The 20,764-nt window shown below is 39.5% G+C and overlaps 1 protein-coding gene across 1 annotated transcript in view; it reads left to right on the forward strand.

Annotated features, from left to right (window-relative positions):
• Window positions 1-20,764, forward strand: part of LOC145986955 (ATP-dependent translocase ABCB1-like) — a 149,543-nt gene that overhangs the window by 32,903 nt on the left and 95,876 nt on the right. The window contains exons 5-7 of the mRNA XM_083121419.1: window positions 8,708-8,843; window positions 9,561-9,658; window positions 19,008-19,179. Coding sequence (XP_082977545.1) covers window positions 8,708-8,843; window positions 9,561-9,658; window positions 19,008-19,179 — 406 coding nt within the window. The remainder of the gene's footprint in view (window positions 1-8,707; window positions 8,844-9,560; window positions 9,659-19,007; window positions 19,180-20,764) is intronic.

The raw sequence follows: 20,764 nt of genomic DNA on the forward strand, positions 1-20,764 counted from the left end.
TCTGGCAAATTACAACTCTGCGCTGGGCCTGCACTTCTCTCAGCTCTTGCGGACTTTGTCGGGGCTGTGTATTAGTGTAATCCATGTCATGCAAGCGACGGTTACTGTCGATTTGGATGCCCCAACCACTCTTGCTAACACACGTGTGCTGGATTGTGGTGTAGCATTCACAGTATCCTGCAGAGACTCGTCAATGTCTATAGAAGGTCGTCCCGTGCGAGGCTTGTCCATGAGGCGTAGATCACCTGAAGCGAATTTTTTAAACTAACGGGAAGCTGTCGATCGATTCACCACTTCTTCGTTCTCCACACGACAAATTTCCTCCGCTGCTGCTTTTGCTGTTAGTAGTTTGTTTTTTTCATAAAAAACGTAGCACTGCACGAAGTCCAATTTGGTCCTCACTCATCGTGTCCACTTTAACTTCACGGGGACACTCGCTACACATGCAGCGCGTGCCTTCACTTCATCCCACGAACCTGTCCTCTATGCCTGTCAACAGTCTTTCACCGGTGGCACCAACTACCCTCGCAAACTTCACCTCTTGGAGCTCAGTGTGCTGATGGTGCAGGACTTCTGGGACAGCCTGGTAATTCCATTATGTTCGTTGTTCGAAGCTTGTAGAAATATTTCTCCTCAATAATGCATGCAAATAAAGAAAAAACAAAAAGCGAAAAGAAGAATTATAGGAAAGAGAGAGGAAGAAATATAGTATTTGACTAGTGAAATGGGAGGGAAGAGCATCTTTACAATAATGAGTGGGTTTGCAAAGTTTTTTATTGAAAAAGTTTTTGCAAAACTTGACAATCAAAATTTGATGCTAATATATATATATAATTCATAAAAAATTAATGTATATGCTCAAGCACGATATTGCAAACAACACATTTATAATGCTTAATTTTATCAATTGATATCTAGTGATTTTAAACAAATGTATTTGACTAGAATACAAGTGAATATAACCCAATACATAACAAGTTTCTGCCTAATATATTATAAAGAGACAATTTTTGCAGTCAATGTACATATCTCCTATATCATACACTTAAAAATGATTTAAATTGGTTGACTAGAATATACAAAATCAAGGTTAATTTTGAATCAATTCAATTCCAAGCATAATACAATTTGAATGATACTAATCATGAGATCATAATTGACATTGATAAATAATACACATAGCAAAAGATTGGTAAATAACAATATAAAATGTCAGTATCAAGAATGGGCCTCCCCCATGGCACCTTGTAATCAAGGGGTTCCGGGTTCGATACCCGGTGGAGGCACAAGTGGTTCGGATCCCACTTTAAACTGTAGGTCCAGTCCCGATTAGCCTTACTGTGCATAAAGTGGACTTAAAACAGCAACTCAAACTCAAACTCAGTATCAAGAAGTCAAAAAATTGTTATTGCGAATTTTGAAAATGCATCCTGGCATTTCTTTTTCTACAATAGTTAATTGTATACCCTGTTTTGTGACAGTATGAACAACACACAGGAGTTGTAGGTCTATTTGGACGATGCATGGCATTTTCACCTGAAGGAAAACTTTGAGTTTGAGGATGACGTGGTAAAGGAGGATGTTGTGCAGTATAGGCCTTCTGCATCTCCATCGGAGTGATCTCCTGTGCCAATTTGACCAATTCCAACATTGTTTTGGGACTGATTGAGACAAGCAGTAGTAATAGTATTAAAGTGTAGTAAAATATATGTAACTACAATACAGTGTGTCCGAGAAAAAATATACCAATAAAGAATTTAAATAACTCAACAATCGTTAACGATAGAAATGTCAAATAACGTTTATTTGGAAGAGAAAACCATAGCATTTTTTTTAACCAAAGAACAAGAAAAAAAATTCACCTTAGTAGATCTCAATGTGTGATCCTTTTGTGGTGCAACAAACATCAAGGCGGTACTCAACCTCCATCCACATGCATCGATAATTCTTTCACGGAGATCTTTGAGGTCTTGCACAGGTGTTTGGTAAACCATAGTCTTCACGTAACCCCAAAGGAAAAAGTCCAAAGGAGTCAAGTCTGTTGACTGTGGTGGCCATTTAATGGGTCCACCCCTCCCAATCCAGTTACCAGCGAAATTGTTATTAAGGAAGTTAGTAACACAACGGGCATAATGTGGGGGGGGGGCATCCTGCTGAAACATGTACCCATGAGGTATATGAGGTACAGCATACTGTTGCAACATTTGCAGGTAACTTGGACCTGTAACTGTAGCTTCCTCAAAGAAAAAGGGCCCAATTACGGAATCTCGTGTCAAACCACACCACACATTCAACTTTGGACTGTCATGTTCATGTTCAATGACTGCATGCTCACCCCATATTCTACAGTTATGCCTATGCACTTTTCCGGAAATGTGGAAGGTAGCCTCATCTGAAAATGTTACGGGTGTGAGGAATTCAGTGTCATCATCAATGCGTGATAGCACTTCACTAGCATAATCAAACCTAGCGGGTTTATCACTGCACTTTAGTTTCTGAACAAGCTGTAACTTGTAGGCTCTAAGCCTTAACCTTTTATGTATGATATCATGCACAGTAGAAAGTGGAATTTGAAGTTGAGAACTAGCACGTCTCACAGATTTACGCCGGCTTCTCTGGAAAGCTTCCTGAACTGCAACCACTTTATCCTCGCTCACACGCTTACGACCACTACCTTTCTTCCTCAACAAAGACCCTGTTTCCAGCAATTGTTTATGCCATTTAACAATGTAATGACGTTCTGGTGCTTCCTGTCCATATTGTTGTCGGAATCGTCTTTGTACCATTACAGGAGACTTCAATTCTGCAAACCAAAAGAACACTCAACTTTCTGACGAACAGTAAACGGCGCCATTGTACAGACTACTCACGAATAATTATGTTACGATTTTTTCCCTTCTGGTGGTAAAAAAAATTCCTTTCTTCCCTCTTCCAAATAAACGTTATTTGACATTTCTATCGTTAATGATTGTTGAGTTATTTAAATTCTTTATTGGTATATTTTTTCTCGGACACACTGTATAATCGTTCCAAGCAGGGCAAGGGCTTGCACAGAATCACGTACATCAGATACGTAAGCATGGAGAGTTTCTGTGGGATATTGAGGGTGATATACATGTGTGTCCACTAAGTTGGAATAAAGATACGTGGGGACAGACTGACACCAGACATAAACTTTGATGTCCCACCAAGACATAGAGGATGGTAAGATTGATAGCCAAAGAGAATGAAGTACACCTCCAGTACGACGTAAGGTGTTACCGAGTATCCAATGCAATGGATACTGTTGGGAGGCAACTAAACACTGTAAAGATTTCAAATAGGCAAAAAGAATCTCATGGTTTTGGCCGTCACAAAATGGAAGGGAATCAATAGCCAGATTTAAGTTGCGTAAAACCATAGAATGTTCCGGAGAATTTGTACAAACCTGATGTGTTGAAGATATATTTGTATGAGTAGAGGATGCAGATGAAATAGCTGAAGTTATGGAAACTGTAGGATTGGTCGTACAACTTGTAACAGTTGTAAGTGGAACAGTGGAAGGAATATACATAGACAAGGTAGATGGATTCTGGTATGGTAGAGTAGGTAATTGGGGTAAAACAGGAAAAGGGGAAGAAAGAGAAACAGGGAGATGTGGACCTATCAAAGGAGGAGGTGGGGGTAGATAGAGCGTACCATCGTGCATCAAGTGTGTTAAATCCTCCTTAGGAGGAGATTCAGAAAGAGGCATAATTACCAATGTAATAAGAAATAATATACCGCAATTTAAACTAAATTTACTTTAAGGTACAAAATTTATAGGGTGGTGGTTGGGGCTGTTGGTGGGAAAAAATTATTTCCAATTTCAAGTTCAAAATTATTATCCAAAATGTTCAAAAATAAAATGCAATTCCTTGTAAAGGGGAATTTTGGCAATTAGCAACCATGCGATGCTGCCAGGAACTTTGTGACGTTCTACTCAATGGCTAAATAGGAAAGCATGTGTGAGGTCCGAAAGTTAGCACAAGTATTGGTAGAATGCACAATAGTCTTTATTTGTGAGACCTTTGGTCTGAGGTTACGGAACACCTCAAGGCTCTTATTGAACCTCACTTCCGACGCTCAGAAGTTGGAAACAAGCTTTGGTTTGCCAAAAAATGTGCAACATTTGCATACAACAAAATACCAGCAGATGCATTATTCAATATTTCAATTTAGATCTAATTACTTTGGTACTACGCTACATTCTATACTACCTTCATGAAACACATGCATCTTATCTTTGACGTCGCAGGTTAACTTACGAAACAACGTCGTATTTAGTTTATCTTAATTCAATTTATTCATTTAGACATCAATTTTTGATAACATATTCAAACAGGTGCAAATATGTAATAGCAGTGTATCAACAGTAGATGAATTTCATGCAAATTTAACATGCTAAAAGGTTAAATTTTAATATTTAACAATCCAATTAATCATAAACGTAGCCCACTACGAATATGGATGCTCTATTAATCTTTATTTTAAGCATAAGCAATATCTCCATTTAATTAGAAAAACTAAACTGGAGAAAAGGGGAGTAGCGATCTCTCTTATCATTCAATTTTCACCTAATCTCGTCATTAAATTTCAACACTGGCATTTATCCACACACATCATGGAGCACCATGACCATTTATATAACAAGCACAGTGATTTTTACTAATGCAATTAATTATTAGAAGGTTCACAGCATAATTCCTACACAATGGTTTCGTGTTTAACGCTCCACCCACATTGAGAAATCTAGTTTCGATTTAAATGTTCCAAGAAGCAATATAATTATTTACAGTTATTTCCACATGAGACTTCATTAAATGCTTTTCATACTTGAGCATCTCCTTTAATCCGATATTCAAAGTTTCAGAAACAATGCCCTTGAATTGCTGTACTATTCAATTTGAATATTCAAGACAGTCAAAATGCTGCTTGGTAAAAAACAACTTTTATGTTCGATGCACAACACATACCTGTTTCCGTAGTTCGATGATACCATGTTGCCACGTCTACTTTTTATCGCCCATAATTTTCCAGTCACTGTACCCCCTCGTCATCAAATAGACAAGCTTCGACAAAACGTGCAGAAACTCACAAAAAGCCCTCCTTCAATACTTCTTGATTTCTGCGATGTAAGAAGCCTCGTATGACGTAACTTCGGCAGCCTCGTGGAAATGGGAAGTCAAAAAATGACTACTTCATCCTATCTCTTCTCTACAGTCAATTCTCGCTCCATGGAATTTGAAGCAATTTGACGAAGTTCTCTGCAAACTTGGACGTAGTGCGTTTAGCGTGGAAAAACAAAAATGCTAATTACGCCATCCTTCCTTTTCAGTCTCGAACCTGCGAGACTCTTCAATGATCGCTGCTGCTCCTCTTACATTGCACACCGCAAGTTAAAGTCTGTTTCGCGTTTTACTAGACTTTAAACTTCTTTGTTCTTGCACGATGCATCTTGTTCTTGGTGCTGCCATCTGGTGCTTGCAAAACTAAACTTTCTCCTTGACAGTGGAAGGTGCAGACAGCAACTTGCACAGGGGCAGAGCATCCTGAATTGTGGCGATTTTATGCGTCGGAACTAAATTACATACTTTTCGGCGAGAGAAACGTCACACAGTAGAAAAATGCAGTACATTGGTTAATGAGATTACTTTCATTCTTTAGTAAGAGGGATTAAAGTTTAAAAAAAAGGTAAAGTGCTCCCCTGTGCATAGCACCACGCCATGAAGGCGTATAGGGGGTGTGGGGGTAATGCCCCACACTTTCTTGATCCGGTCGTGAGTGGGGGTGATGGGATCAGCATCACGCCCCTGACTGCCTTTACCCCCCAGGGTTTCCCCCAGGTACCCATGTTATTCGATGCTGGGTGGGCGCCGGGGCTGCTTCCAACGTTAGAAAATTTCCCGGATTTGAACCGGCCGGGGATCAAACCCGGGACCTTTAGCATGGTAGTCAGACGTGTTACCGACTGAGCCACCGTGGCCACTAGTAAGAGGGATTACAATATTTAATTATTGGAAGGAAACAACTGCCTGTCAGCTGCAAAATATACTGTACCCAAAATTTTTACATAAAATCAGTTTTTTTTTATATACCAGGTGAGTTTTTTTTAGCTTGAGACAACGAAATATCTCGAAAAGTACGCATCTGATCAAAAAAAAGTTCTGAATGAAATTTGTTCGTCTCGAAGGGTCTCATCCAATGATGCCAAACTCCACCCCCCCACCCCACCTCCTTGGGGTGGAACGAGGGGCAACTTTTAAATATTGCAGATTCGGATTCTCCAGACAAAAATATGTAGGTTTTGTCTGAAACGTTTTGTTGGATTTGTGATAGATGGCGCTGTAATTGCAAAAATGAAATATTGCCGAAATGATAAAAATTGCACTTTTAATCGCAAAATGACGTGAGGCATGTTGAATTTTTATAAGAAACTGCATTTAGGAACAATGATGTGGACATAGCAGTATTTTGTTCCCATCGGGGTGCTATTGTAAGGTGAGTCCCGTCGCCTCTCACCATCGGAGTGCTTGTTGTAGGTGAGTCCCCTCACCTCTCACCATCGGGATGCTTGTTTTAGGTGAGTCCCCTCGCCTCTCACCATCGGGGTTCTTGTTTGTAATAATCATTTTACAATAAGTGCTCGAAAATGTCACCACCCACTTCGATACACTGATTTATCCGCACTTGGAATGATTGGACACAACTGAGAAGAGTGCACGGTGTAATCTTTCGACATGCATTGGTGATTCGCTCAATCATGTTCTCACGCTTTGTGGGCAGTTCATGATAACTTCACTCTTCACGTAGCCCCACAAACAAAAGTCAGGCGAAGTAAAATCTGGCGATCTTGCAGGCCAAGACACTGGACCACCTCTTCCGATCCACCAACGGTTGTACACGCGATCTAATACTTCCCGTGCTGCAACGGAATAATGTGCTGGACAACCGTCATATTGCAACCACATTGTTTGTCGCACGTCTAAGGGAAGGTCTGCAAGCAATACTGGAAGTTTGTTCTGCAAGAAGTTTCGATATTTCTCACCATTTAAGTTCCCATCGATAAAATATGGACCAATAAGTTTATCGCCAATTATTCCACATCAAACATTTACATTCCAAGGGCGCTGATGTTCAACTTGGCATAACCAATGTGGGTTTTCAACACTCCAATTATGCATGTTGTGTTGATTAATCGTACCGTGGTTTGTAAAAGTCGACTCGTCAGAGAACAAAACTCTAGTAAAGAAATTGGGGTCTCCTTGTATTTGCTGAAGCGCCCATTGACAGAATGTCACTCGGTTCTGAAAATCATCGCCATGAAGTTCTTGATGCAACGAAACATGAAACGGATGATATTTTCTACGCTTCAGTATTTGGCACACAGTAGTCTGCGAAATTCCCGATTCATGACTTATTTGTCGAGTACTAACGTGGGGGTTATGAGCCACTGCAGCTAATACCGTAATTTCATTATTTTCTCCAGCAATTGTTCTTCGGCGATTCCTTTTTTTCGTTGTACAGTTCCCTCGGTGGAGAACTGTTGAACAACTGCGAAAAGAAGTGTGCGATCGCACCCTGTCTGGAAAACGTTGAGCATAAAGAATCACTGCATCATTGATATTCCTGCCACTTTCTCCATAAATGTACACCATTTCAATTTTCTCTTGCACCGTTATAGCCTGCATTATAACCACTAATGGACTCAAGGAAGAAAAGCACTACTTCCGACCTCTTCTTCAGGCTTTTTGGCAGATTATGCCGTGTCTGTTTGACTAGGAAACAAGGTCAAATGGTCTTTAGGTGAAAACATGCGATCTTGAAACATGCTTGGCAATCTGTTCAAAACGTTGTTAACCACTTATCAAACTGTAAAACGTTGATGATTTCAAAGCTCCATAAAAACCTTTTACCATGTGAAAATAAACACTTTCGCGGAATGGATCGTCGAGTTAGTCGTCTTCACAGCTAATGTTGTGCTGCTGATGTGCTGCTGATGTGCTGCCGACAGCTGGTACTGGCTCTGCTCACTTGCTTCCTCCCTCCCCCTCCCTTTCCCCGCTACTCCTGAATTATTACATCATTCCTCCGCCTTGGAACTCCTCTATCATCATGAACGCGTGTGTCATTTCTTTCGTTACATTAAAGCCTATTTGTTTTTTATCTTCTTCCATTTTGTTTAACATCTTTACCCATCTTTCCTCTACATTCCCTTTCTTCAACGTTTTACAGTTTTATAATTGGTTAACCTCATTTTTAACAGCTTGTTTCCTGGTCAAACAGACACGGCATAATCTGCCACGAAGCCTGACGAAGAGGACAGTGTATTTCTCGAGAATTGCGCAAAATCTTACTTTTTGCGATTACAGCACCATCTATCACAAATCCAACAAAAAGTTTCAGACAAAACCTACGTATTTTTGTCTGGAGAATCCGAATCTGCAATAAAAAAAATGGGGTTCCTATTTGAGATTTTAAAGTTGCCCCTCGCCCCACCCCTAGGAGGTGGGATGTTGGGTTGAGTTTGGCATCATTGGATGAGCCCCTTCGAGACGAACAAATTTCATTCAGAACTTTTTTTTGATCAGATGCGTACTTTTCGAGATATTTCATTGTGTCAAGCTAAAGAACTCACCCCGTGTATATATATACATATTTTTTTTTGTAATGAATTATTCTCTTACAGGAAACGTGACTTGTTGCATGACAATTTTGTGCAGAAGATGAAATATTTTGGTATAGGTTGCTGCGCTATAGGTTTCGTACACTTATTCATGGGATACATGTGTTTGCTGTGTACAGATTATTCTGCTAAATGCCAGGTGAGTTGAATATGTATTTCAATACAGTAATCAATTATTTTTTTGTAATTTTCCAGTTATGAGCATACTTTGTTTACATTTGAAATCTGAGAAACACTGTATGTAAATTGGACATTTTAAGCCACTTGTAGTAAGACATGCCATAATTTTTCTCAGAATTATAAGAGAATACCATTAATTTTTAGCAACAAATAAAGAATGGATCTTTCAAGTGTGATTCACTAGATAGTAAACATTGACCATCGTAAAAATCTGAAAAGGAAGCAGTTTCTAAGTGACAGTATGATGTCCAAAATTAATTGCTCTCTTGTAATACTTTGACAGGGTTTGTTTTTACTAGTTCCTAAATTTAAATGAGAGGTCTGTATCCACAGTAATTTGAAAGATTCTGAACCTCTCAAGATATTTTAAATTTAATGTACTTGAAAATTGTGTATCTTTGACAATTAAGACAATTTTTACTTGAGTATTAGAAATAGTTCAAGGAACTTTTCCTCCTGAGAATTTTAATCATTTTACTGTTAAAGTAGTTTTTATTCTTGTAATAACGTTACAAGCTTGAAAATGTTCTGAGTAATCAGGATGAAATAGTCGTCACAAGAATAAAATGTGCTTTAATAATAACATTTACTGTATTATCTTGCAATATATCAATGGTTATGCGAACTTTTAAGAAGAGCATTGAATGACTCATTCATTATGTTTTTCTTTTTGTAGATTTTGCATGTACGAAACCAGTATATGAAAATTCTTCTGCAACAAGATCCAAATTGGATAGCATCATTAGACAAAACAATAACTGAATCTCTTGCATCGTAAGGATTAATTCACGTTTTACGTAGTGTTAAGTATATTCTTTTCTTGGTTTTTGAAAGTGTAGACTATGATTTTTTATATCCTGCAAGTTTGGAATAGCAGTGTTAACTTGATACCTCAGATAGTGAAACTAAAAGACATAATAAAGTCTAAAACTTGGTAATTTGATTACATATCAGAAAATATTACACAAGAAATTACAATAAGAAAAATGCACACTTTGTCTCCTCCCCAGTTCAGGCATTTATCCCAGCACTTCACAAGGTTCATGATGCCTGTCTCATAGAACTCTTGAGTACTGTTGTAGAAGCCAGGCCCTTATTTCGTGCTGTTGGTCTGACAGTGCATGGTGGCCCATTAACAATTCTTCTTTGTAGCTGATCTTACTTTTTGGGTTTTTAACCACTGTGTTAATTTTAAAATACTAATGTTTCGGAGGCTGAATCTGCCTCCACCTTTAGGGTAGTGTGTAGTCTGTTAAATCATATGGTGTCTATAAATGGTTGCCCTGGAGGATTATTCTCGGTGGCCAAGGCTCCACCTCGTCTGTCGGTCACAAGGACCTCCATATACATTAAGTTGCCAGGGAGGATTATCAGTGGCCCAGGCTCCACTTTGTCGGGTGGGCACATCAACACCTATTTATGTATGTAGATTGCCAGGGAGGATTATATAGCTGTGGCCCAGGCTCCACCTTGTCACAGGATTGATGCTGTAGGATATCAACTCTCCAAAAAATGAAAAAAACTCATTAAGTGCTGCTTATGATTGATTGGTTGATTGATTGATTTCATCCATGAATCACATTGTTTGCATTTACATGCAGTGATATCGAACATGTCGATTTATATTTACAGTATCATAGATATTTCAATGTAATAGTATAATGAAATATAATATATGTACACAGGAAATATAGTAACATACAATGAAATAGTCTAATGTGATGAAATATAAATACTGCAATGGAAATATATATATGGTGAAGGTTTTTTTGATGTATCTTTAACCAGTAAAAAGTTATGACTGAATTCTTGTACCAATTTGCTCCTTTTCGAGGTGTTAGAAAAATGCCTTAAAATTTGTTTAGCACATTGGTACGAGGGTCACTATTTATATTTTGAGCCTTGGCAACACTGATTGAAGTTAGGTGCGATTTGACGTTTGCACGGAATCGTCTGGCATTATTGACCATAACATACTTCAAATGTTTTGTCAATAGCTTCATTTGTGTTGTTTATGTTGCCTTGGAGATTGCGCGACAACAATAAAATGGAATTAACTTGTGAACGTTTTCGTGCAATGATTTTTTACGATTTTCGATGTGGATTATCAAGACAAAAGTGCATCGATCAACTTACTTCCACATTTGGCGATGAAGCCCCATCCTTTGCCACTGTGAAACGCTGGTATAACGAATTTAATCGTGGGGCCGCCATTCGCTCACCGACGAGATTCATGAAGGTCGTCCAAAATCAGTAGTTGTTCAAGAAAACATTGATGCTGGGCAAAACCTAATACTGCAAGATCGTCATGTGACATACTGTGAGATTGAGGCAACCATAGGCATTAGTTCCACCAGCATATATAAAATATTACATGATCATTTAGCTGTGAGAAAGGTATGTTCTCGTTGGATCCCACACAATTTGACAAAAACTCAAAAAGACGCTCGCGTCAATTGGTGCAAACAAATGCTCAATAAATACAATCGTGGTGCTTCAAAAGACGTATATAAGATTGTAACAGGTGACGAATCATGGATATATGCATATGAGCCGGAACGTAAACAGCAGTCGACTGTATGGGTGTTTCAAGATGAACCCAATCCAACAAAAGTTGTTCGCGCTCGAAGCACATCGAAACAAATGGTTGCCTGTTTTTTTGGGAAAACTGGTCATGTGGCAACTGTGCCTTTAGAGGAACGTAGAACGGTCAACTCTGAATGGTACACAACAATTTGTTTGCCAGAGGTCTTTGGTCAAATACGGAAAACAAACAAACGCCATCGGATCATTCTTCATCAAGACAATGCCTGCTGTCACACATCTCGTCTAACAACCGACTTTATGAACAGTCAAAAAATCGAATTGATGGGTCATCTGCCGTACAGTCCTGATTTGGCACCCAATGACTTCTTCTTGTTCCCGAATGTCAAGAATAAATTGCGTGGACAACGATTTTCGTCGGTGGAAGACGCCATTGATGCGTTCAAAAACCATATTATGGAGGTGTCTCAAGAAGATTGGAAAAACTGCTTTGACAAATGGTTTGAACGAATGCAAAAGTGTATTGCCCATAAAGGAGAATACTTCGAAAAACAATAAAGCAGTTTTCAATGCCAAATTCCTGTTTTTTCATTGTTAGGCTCAAAATATAAATAGTGACCCTCGTAACACATCGAGATCAAAGTGACGTCTAGGGAGAGAAGTTCGCATGCCATTGCACAAGATTTTAATCGGATACATCCATGAAGAGCTGATGGATGGATGGATGGATGGATGGATGGATGGATCTGTTACGTGAGATTGATTGATTTAATTTTTTTTGGTGCGTCGCCACTTATGGTCATTATGCATCCTTCAGTATATACGGGGAAAATTCCATTATCTAAAACCCTTACCTTAAAATTAAAAAGGGAGTATGGAAAATAACTTTCCCAATATAACTTCCAAGATATCAAACTCTCACGAAGAGGTGTAGGCGATGTGACTTACAATTTGAAACAGTAGTTTAAATACACCATGAAGGTATAATTTCAGGTATTTGCCAGAAAATGCGCTAAAATGAAAATGTGACTTGTAAAAAATGGAAAGAATACAGCATTTTGAAAAAAAGAAAAATCAAGGTCCTTACCAATTAGCAAACAAGAATATAAGAAGTAATTTATTGCATCAGTAACAGTGAGTCCTAACCTAATTTTCGGCATAATCACCACCGTTGTTCTGGCATTTGTTGTAATAAGGCACTAAATGTTGTATACCCATGGCATATGTGTCTGACAGCAAAGACTGAAACTATTTCTACCGCAGTGTAGCTGTCAAATCCTTGTCCTGCCAGAAACCTCTTCAGTTGAACAAAGAGGTACATGAAAGGCCATGGCTGTACAGGGAGTGGTCCAAGATCTCTCACTTGAAGTGATGCAAAGGGCCTGCGTGTACTCAGCTGTATGGGGTTGTGCACATTCGATTGGCCTTCTGTGAATTGTCTTCACCATCGTCTGACCATACTATCACTCATGACGTCTGGTCTGCATACCTCACACGATTGCTGGTGGCTCTGTGCCAAATTCTGAGCGTGCAAAAATCTGATTACTACACGTAAGCTACATTGTAGTTGGTGGGAGACTGTATGAGAGCTGCAATCTTCAACCTATAACTGTCCTAAAATGGCTGCATTGCGACTGTACCAAATTACAGCTACATGCCACTTCTTCCGGCCTGCATGTATGTGCGCTCTCCAGCCACTAGTATTGCGTACAGACACCATTGGAGCTTTTTTCAGCATGCCAGACGTATGTGAACTTTCAGAAACGGTTATTAACAGACTGTTCCTGTTTTAATATTTGGTTAGCTAAATCAGGTACCTATACAATGCAATTCTATAAATTCCTTGCGTTAAATTTCTAATACCTACAGGAATAATGGTATAATTGCATGTTGTCAGTTTCACAGTCCTTCACTTGGATATACTGTACTGGAGCAGAAATCCCATTGATAATGTAAGGAAATATGACACTTTCTTTTGTACGATTCAATTTTTTCACTTATATGCAAGAGTTAAGTTGTTTGCTTTACAGAGAAAAGAGAAGTAGCTTTATGCATCGAATAATGAGTCCGCACTCATGGTTCTTCCAAGCAGAGGGTTTCAAACCTCAGTGGAAATATCAACATATAATACCGAGAATGGATAAGGAGACTGATTAATTACAAAATGTATATCTTAGTCAATCACTCTTCACTCTAATCTCATTTAGTCGTAACTTTAAAAATAATCAAGTATTTTATTTTAAACTTACTGCGTATGATAAAATTCCATAATCCTTCCCTAGCTTGTGAATTGTAATAATTTTCCAAATTCACTATTTGCAGTTTGAATTCAAATCGTAGAGAATAGAGAAATTAAGTCAATATCATAGAAGATAATAATGGTACTTAACAAATCCATACCTGGATCTGTATGAGTTTATTATATCAATTTGCAAAAACATCGATTTAGTTTAGTTTGTAATTGTCAGGGAAAAATGTAAATTTTGTCCTGGAAAACCTGGAAAAGTCAGGGAATTTCATTTCTGCTTGTTTGTAGCCACCCTGATGATTGCCTTGAACAGTTGAAGTCTGGTTTCCAGCCGCAGTCCTGGCGACCGTAGCATCGGGTAAAGTGCTCCCACGCGTTTGTTTCCTTGGTTGACGATTTTGGCTATGTGATCTTTGAGATAGAGCACTCTGTCTAGCAGCATGGCGAGATATGTTGTGGTTTGTTTGTGGGGGACAGGTTGGCCTTGTAGTCTGAGATAGTATTCATGCGGACGGCGTCTACGAGAGAACTCGATGGCGGTGCTCTTGTCGGGATTCACTCACACTCTCCATTGTTTTGCCCAGTGGTCGTATTGTTGCAGTTGTTCTTGCATTCTGAGGTAGGAAACACGAATATCCTTGGCTGCGGCAAAGTATGCGGTGTCGTCTGCGAAAGTGGCTGGGAGGCAACCAAAGGCTGTTGGTACATCCACTGTAAACAGGGCGTAAAGCATCGGCAAGAGGGAGGATCCTTGGGGTACTCCAGCTGTGGTTGTTCGAATGTTGGAGATGGCTCCTTGGAACACTGCGAAGAAGGTGCGTTGATGGAGGGAGCTGTCCAGCAAATGTACATAACAGTCAGGTATACCAAGTCTGTGTAGCTTGTATATGAGTCCTTCAAGCCAAACCTTGTCGAAGGCTTTCTGGATGTCGAGGAATATGGCTAGTATGTGGTGTTTCCAGTTGAAGCATATCGAGAGATGGTCGACCACCCTCACCAGCTGGGTGGTCGTGCTGTGGTGTTGCCTGAAGCCAAATTGGTGGTCTGGGAGTAGATCAAGGTGTTGGACGTGGTCTTGTAATCGGTACAGAAGGAGGCGCTCGAAGACCTTGCTGACGTGAGACAGTAAGCTTATAGACCGATAGTGCTGTGGGTGTAGCGGGCTTTTCCCCTTCTTCAGGATTGAACAGACTTTGGCGGTTTTCCAAGCTCTCAGGTAGTAGCCAGTGAGAAGAATTGCGTTATATATTTGGGTTAGGACAATCAGGAATTTCCTAGGGGGTTGCTTGAAGGCTTCTGTCGGTATTTTGTCCGGGCCTGGCACTTTATTGTTTGGCAGCTGTCGTATGACTGTGTGAATCGCTCAGGGAGTAATTAGGTGTGGTATGTCTGCATGCGGCTGCTCTCTGAATGTGTCCAGGAAGTTGTCTGCCGTTGCTATTTGTTCCTCGTCGCATGGTTCTGTATTGGGAGAAAACTATTCTTCAAGGTTGTTTGCGATTGCGTCAACTTGTTCTTCTGGTTGAAATAGGAGATTGCCCTGTGGGTCATGGAGGACTGGCGTCGTTGAGCTGGCCGTGTGTCTGCGGAAATTTCTTGCAAGCTTCCAGAATTCGTTGTTTGGCTTGTCGGAGCTCTTCAGTTTTTCGTCCCAAAGGTGTTCCCTTGATCTTTGAAGGTGTCCTCTCACTCGACGTTTCAGGTTCTGGAGGAGCTGCCTGTATTGTGGATGTCGTGTCTGTTGATATTTGCATCTGATCCATCACTTTAGGTGCAACAGGATGTGTAGCTTCAGGTCCGTTGTGTTTGCTTACTCTTAACGGTTTTGTTTGGTGGTACTGTTTCGAATTGCCGAAGTGATCTTGGCACCGATTTCCTCAACGGCCGTGTCGATATCTTCCGGGGTTGCAACGTGGAGAGGCAGCTGGATTGCTTCGTGAAGAGTTGTTTTGTACTGCTGCCAATTTGCAGTAGTTGGTGCAGTAGTGAGATGTGTCAGTAGTCTATGGGCGACAACACATATAACCGGCTCATGGTCTGAGTCGAGATCGGCGACGACATATGGCGGTATGGTGAAGTTGATTCCTTTGTGTAGTGTGCCATCTGGCCTAGCTCCGTTTTTGGGGAAGTGTGTCGGATCCTTTGGTGCTGTTACCGCAAGGTTTATAAATGGTATGTGGTTAAACAGCTGTACTCCGTTTCGATTGGTGACCCTAGAATTCCACTCTGGATGTTTGGAGTTCAAATCCCCAGCTATCAGTACTCTGGTGCCTAATGACTGTAGTGTTTGGAGGTCTTGAAGCTCTACCCTCGTTTCCGGTCTTTTGTATGCTGCAACAAGGACCAGCGGTTCAGTTGGTGTGATGATTTTGATGGCCAAAGCTTCAATGGTCTGCAGTTGTGGGATGGAGATTGTCTCTGTGGGAAAATCTCTCTTTATTGCTATCATTGGGACACCTTTTGGGGTAGGTCTGTCTTGTCTGTGTATGATTTAGTTTCGTAGGGTGAATCGGTTCTTGGGTTTCAGGTGGGTCTCATTTATTAGAGCGACGTCTATCTATTGCTGGTGTAGATAGTGTAGTAGTTGCAGTCTTTGGTTCAAAACTCCATCCGCATTCCACTAGAGGAGAGTCATGTGCCGGTGTACAGTGAACTAAAGGTGGTTGTTGTGCAATGTATATGAATAATCTATACAGACTGTCCATGGGATCTTAGGTGTATGGAGAGATAGTGTCCGAATTGTGTACTCTGGTCCTGTTGATGTTTATGATTTTTGTAGTTTGTATTTTTGTACAATTTTGTTCACTATTTCTTAGTGTTTTTGTTGTGTTCTATGGATAAATGTGTGACATGTGGTTGCTCTTGGTGTATTTAAAAAAGTTTTGTACTAATGGTGTCCATATTTGTCTGATCTCTAGGCTAGGTTGGCTGATTGGGTCTGTAGCTGCAGTCATATGTGATGTTTCCTTGAATTTTCTATTGTAGCTATTTTCTTTCCTGTTTATTATCTGTGTTTTGTCCCATTGTATCCAGGCGTGAGCAGCTAGCTTCGATTTTTCTAAGTATCCCAGCCTGAGGTTTGTTTTGTGTTCCCCCACCCTTGCTTCAAGTGTTCTGCATGTTTCCCCAATATATTTTCTCCCGCATTCACATGGGATGCTGTAGATTAAGTTTTTTGTTTGTATATCGGGTGTGTAGGGTTTAGTGTGGACCAGGTTGGATCGAAGAGTGTTCCTGGAGTGGAATGTAGATCTGATGGTGTTTTTCTTGGTTATTTTTAGGATTCTTTTGGAACCAATAAGTTGCTGACCAAGGCAGTTTATTAAGGTATAAACACTTAACACGTAACGTTTCGACCCTGTATCAGGGTCTTCCTCAGACGAAGAACTAAACTAAAATGATGAAATAAACTACACACAGAAAGATTACATACACATAGCAAGGTCACAAGCCACACAACAACAAATCAAGTTGACAGTCCTTATCTAGGAAGATTTCTACAAAGGAATTAAACATATCACCTCCTGACAGTTGTTGACTAATGGGTCTACTACACTGACAGGTGATTGGCAGGTCAAGATCAGCAAGAGTCTAAGAACCACCTGCTCACCACTCCCCCACCCCTCCTGCCTTTCTGGTTATGGGTGAATACCTCCTCCTCTGGTCTTCTTCTTTTCTCTTCTTTCTTCCTTCTTCATACTTCTTTTTTCTTCATTCCTTTTCTTCATCCTTTCAACTTTCTCTAACACACTCTTCCATTCCTTGTTTATCTTGAGCCCTCCATTCCAATTCATGATGTCTTCTCCTTTCTTTTCTATTTCTTTGGCCTCCTTCCATTTTCTCACTAGTTCTCTCTTCTCTTTTCCTATTCGCCTAGCCGAATCCCATTCAACTTCATGTCCTGTTTCTCTAGTGTGTTTGAATATGGCATTCCTGTCTCTCTTCAATCTCACATCATCCATGTGTTGCTTTAACCTGTCTTTAAGTCTCTTCTTCGTTTCCCCTATGTATACACTTTCACATCCTCTGCACTTCACCTCGTAGATAACCCCTTCCTCTTCCTCCTCTCTCTTTTCTTCATTCTTCTTGCTGGCTATACTTAAAATAGTGCGTCCTCCCTTCCTGTAAGTTCTTATACCCACTTTCCTCAGCACTTTGCATATCTTCTCTGTGGCATCGCCCATACTTCTTATACCAAACCATCTCTCTTTTTCTTTTTCTCCCTTCTCTTCCAGTCCTCTCTCTTTTAACTATATGTCCACAACCATTGAGGGTCTGACAGTAGCACATAAGCGGCACTGAAGGAGTTTTTTCAGTTTGGGTGGGTTGATATCCTATAGCATCAATCCTGTGACAAGGTGGAGCCTGGGCCACCGCAACATAATCCTCCCTGGCAACTTAATGTATATGGAGGTCCTTGTGACCGACAGACGAGGTGGAGCCTTGGCCACCGAGAATAATCCTCCAGGGCAACCATTTATAGACACCATATGATTTAACAGACTACACACTACCCTGAAGACGGAGGCAGAGTCAACTTCCGAAACATTAGTATTTTAAAATTAACACAGTGGTTAAAAGTCCGAAAAGTAAGAACGTTATTAGTAAGCCTCGTGGATAAAGTTAGTAATTCTCTTACGGGTATTTATTATACTACCATGTCTTTTATTTCCCAAATGTGAATATCTGCAGTATTTGCAACATTTGGGTTTGCCTAAAGAAAGATCTATCACAACCATGATGTCTAAATGTAGAATATTATGTAGGAATGGATCATTCCATGTATAGATGTTGGCCTCATTGTTCCAGATTTGAACAAAATTTGCAGAACTGGTTTAGCTTGCCCCAAATCATAATCCTGTTTACAGTTGTTGCAAGCATATAAACACCATTTTTGTTGTAATGTTTTGGGAGGATGCACACTCCCTTCATCAGACATTTATTTTAGTTCGATTAATGATACAATTATAGCCGTGGGATAAATTTAACAAAAAGACAAAAAGAACCAGTTATGCAATGAATCTTGTTAATATCATTATAATAATAATAATAATAACACTTAAGTGTGAAAGAAGCAATAATAAAAATAAGTGCAGTCTCGTTTATCCTATCTAGCATAAAGTGAACTTAAAACAAACTTTGCTAGGTTTACATTTCTGTACAGCTAATGTTCATCTGTTGGACAGCTTAACCATTCTCAGATATATTTTAATACAAAGTATTATCAACAATAAAGTATTATCAACAATAAAATAATGATTAAGTATCTTTTTTAATGTCCATAATAATGTGTTATGATATATTTGCTTTACAAAGTCACTTTTATTTCAGTAACTTCAGGGCTATATACAATGGTGCTGGAGAAAAGTTAGGAATGTTATTATTTAGTGCTACTCGCACTATATTGTTAACTCTCCATTGTGTGTTTCATAGTTGGAAGTTATCTGTTGTCCTATTAACTACTGCACCTATTGCAATCATTGTATCAAGTATTGCTTCTAAAGTAAGTGGTCAAGATTAATAATACAGCAGTTGAATTTAATATTATACATGTTTATTATTTTTATAGAAATAGGACAGATTAATTAATACTTTATTGATGAATGAATGAGTTAAAATTTTTGGGTTCATCAGCACATATGGCCATTTTGTACCCTAAAAGGATCCTCTTACCTAAAACCCTTACTTTAATATTAATAAAGGTGTGTAAAGAGCCTCTTGAGAAATGTTAAAAGTGCAAGGTTGTAAAGAAACATGCACAGGTCAAACACAAAACATTAAAAAGATAAGGCTAGTTTAAAAACTTCATCAGAAACGGTGTAAAGGCCCGCTCTTCTCAAAAACCTAAAAACATTGTCTTCATCTCCCAACATGGATGAAAACAGTTGGGATGATTAAAACTTTGTCTGAAGAAAGTAAAATAAGATTCAATAAAAATATGTTGAAACTTAAAATAACATTACAGACATTTATTCCGTCTCTCCTCACTTGGGAATTATATACTCGATTTTACGTTTTCCATGGGACCAAGCTGAAAAGCCTTAAAATGCAGGAAAATGTAAAATCGAGGAAAATTTCATAACGTTTTGCTATGTTGGAATCATCAAGATTGAATGTATAATGCGGGAAAATGTAAAACCAGGGAACATAAAATCCATTGTCTATCAGCTGCATGTAAAGATGGGAAAGTACATGTTTGACTACTGAAAAAATATAGCATAATCTGCTCCCTTACAAAAATCCTGGGCACGCCACTGATTATCACTGCACAACAAATTTGAAGACATTTTCTGTCCTTTAGATGAAATCATGTGATTTGGACTAAACAAAGGATACAGAATTGAATTGTGAAAAACGTATGCTTCTATCACGCATCATTTTCATTGGACAGCCACCTGATGCATTGCTGTGTGATAGGCATATTACAATACACTGTACAGTAAGAAAACACAGTAACAATACTTACGAACATGACGTTGTGGAGCATTTACGCTTGTACATATCTGTAGGGATCTCCCTGATGATAGACCAACCAACAATAGTAAGCAAGCATACTGCCGTTCCAACGTCTTTTCAAACACAGCAGTTATCTGGTGGAACCTTTCCCCATGGTCATCACTGACTGCTCCCAGGTTTTTCGGGGGAAAGCCCACATGTGAGTCTAGAAAGTGTAATTTGAGGTACATGTAGCACCCCATGATATGAAATCAGTGCACCATGTCACGAACAGTGACTTCATATTTGTGTGCTTTGACAGTACCCAGTAAACTAGAACACACCAACTTGAATACCTGCCATGCTGCATTTGCTGGGTCAGGAAGTGTAGAATCAAACGGCTCTAATCTGTGTGCCAGCAAACACACCTTCCTTAACCTTTGCCTCACTTCAGTGTGGGAATTTTGTCCAGAGGTACCTGAAAGCTTGGTCTTTTCAGCTTAGTACTTTGACGAAGATTCTCATCAAACCAATCTTGCTGTGTAATGGGGCAGAAATACATTCTGATTGATTGATGATATTAAAATAGCTTCTTCCTCATCGCATTCTCAATTAGCTCTCGTTATATGTTCTTGATGCCGGTGGTAGCGGCC

The sequence above is a fragment of the Lepisma saccharinum genome, chromosome 4, assembly GCF_977018435.1.
Source record: "Lepisma saccharinum chromosome 4, izLepSacc3.1, whole genome shotgun sequence".
Taxonomy (NCBI): Eukaryota; Metazoa; Arthropoda; class Insecta; order Zygentoma; family Lepismatidae; genus Lepisma; species Lepisma saccharinum.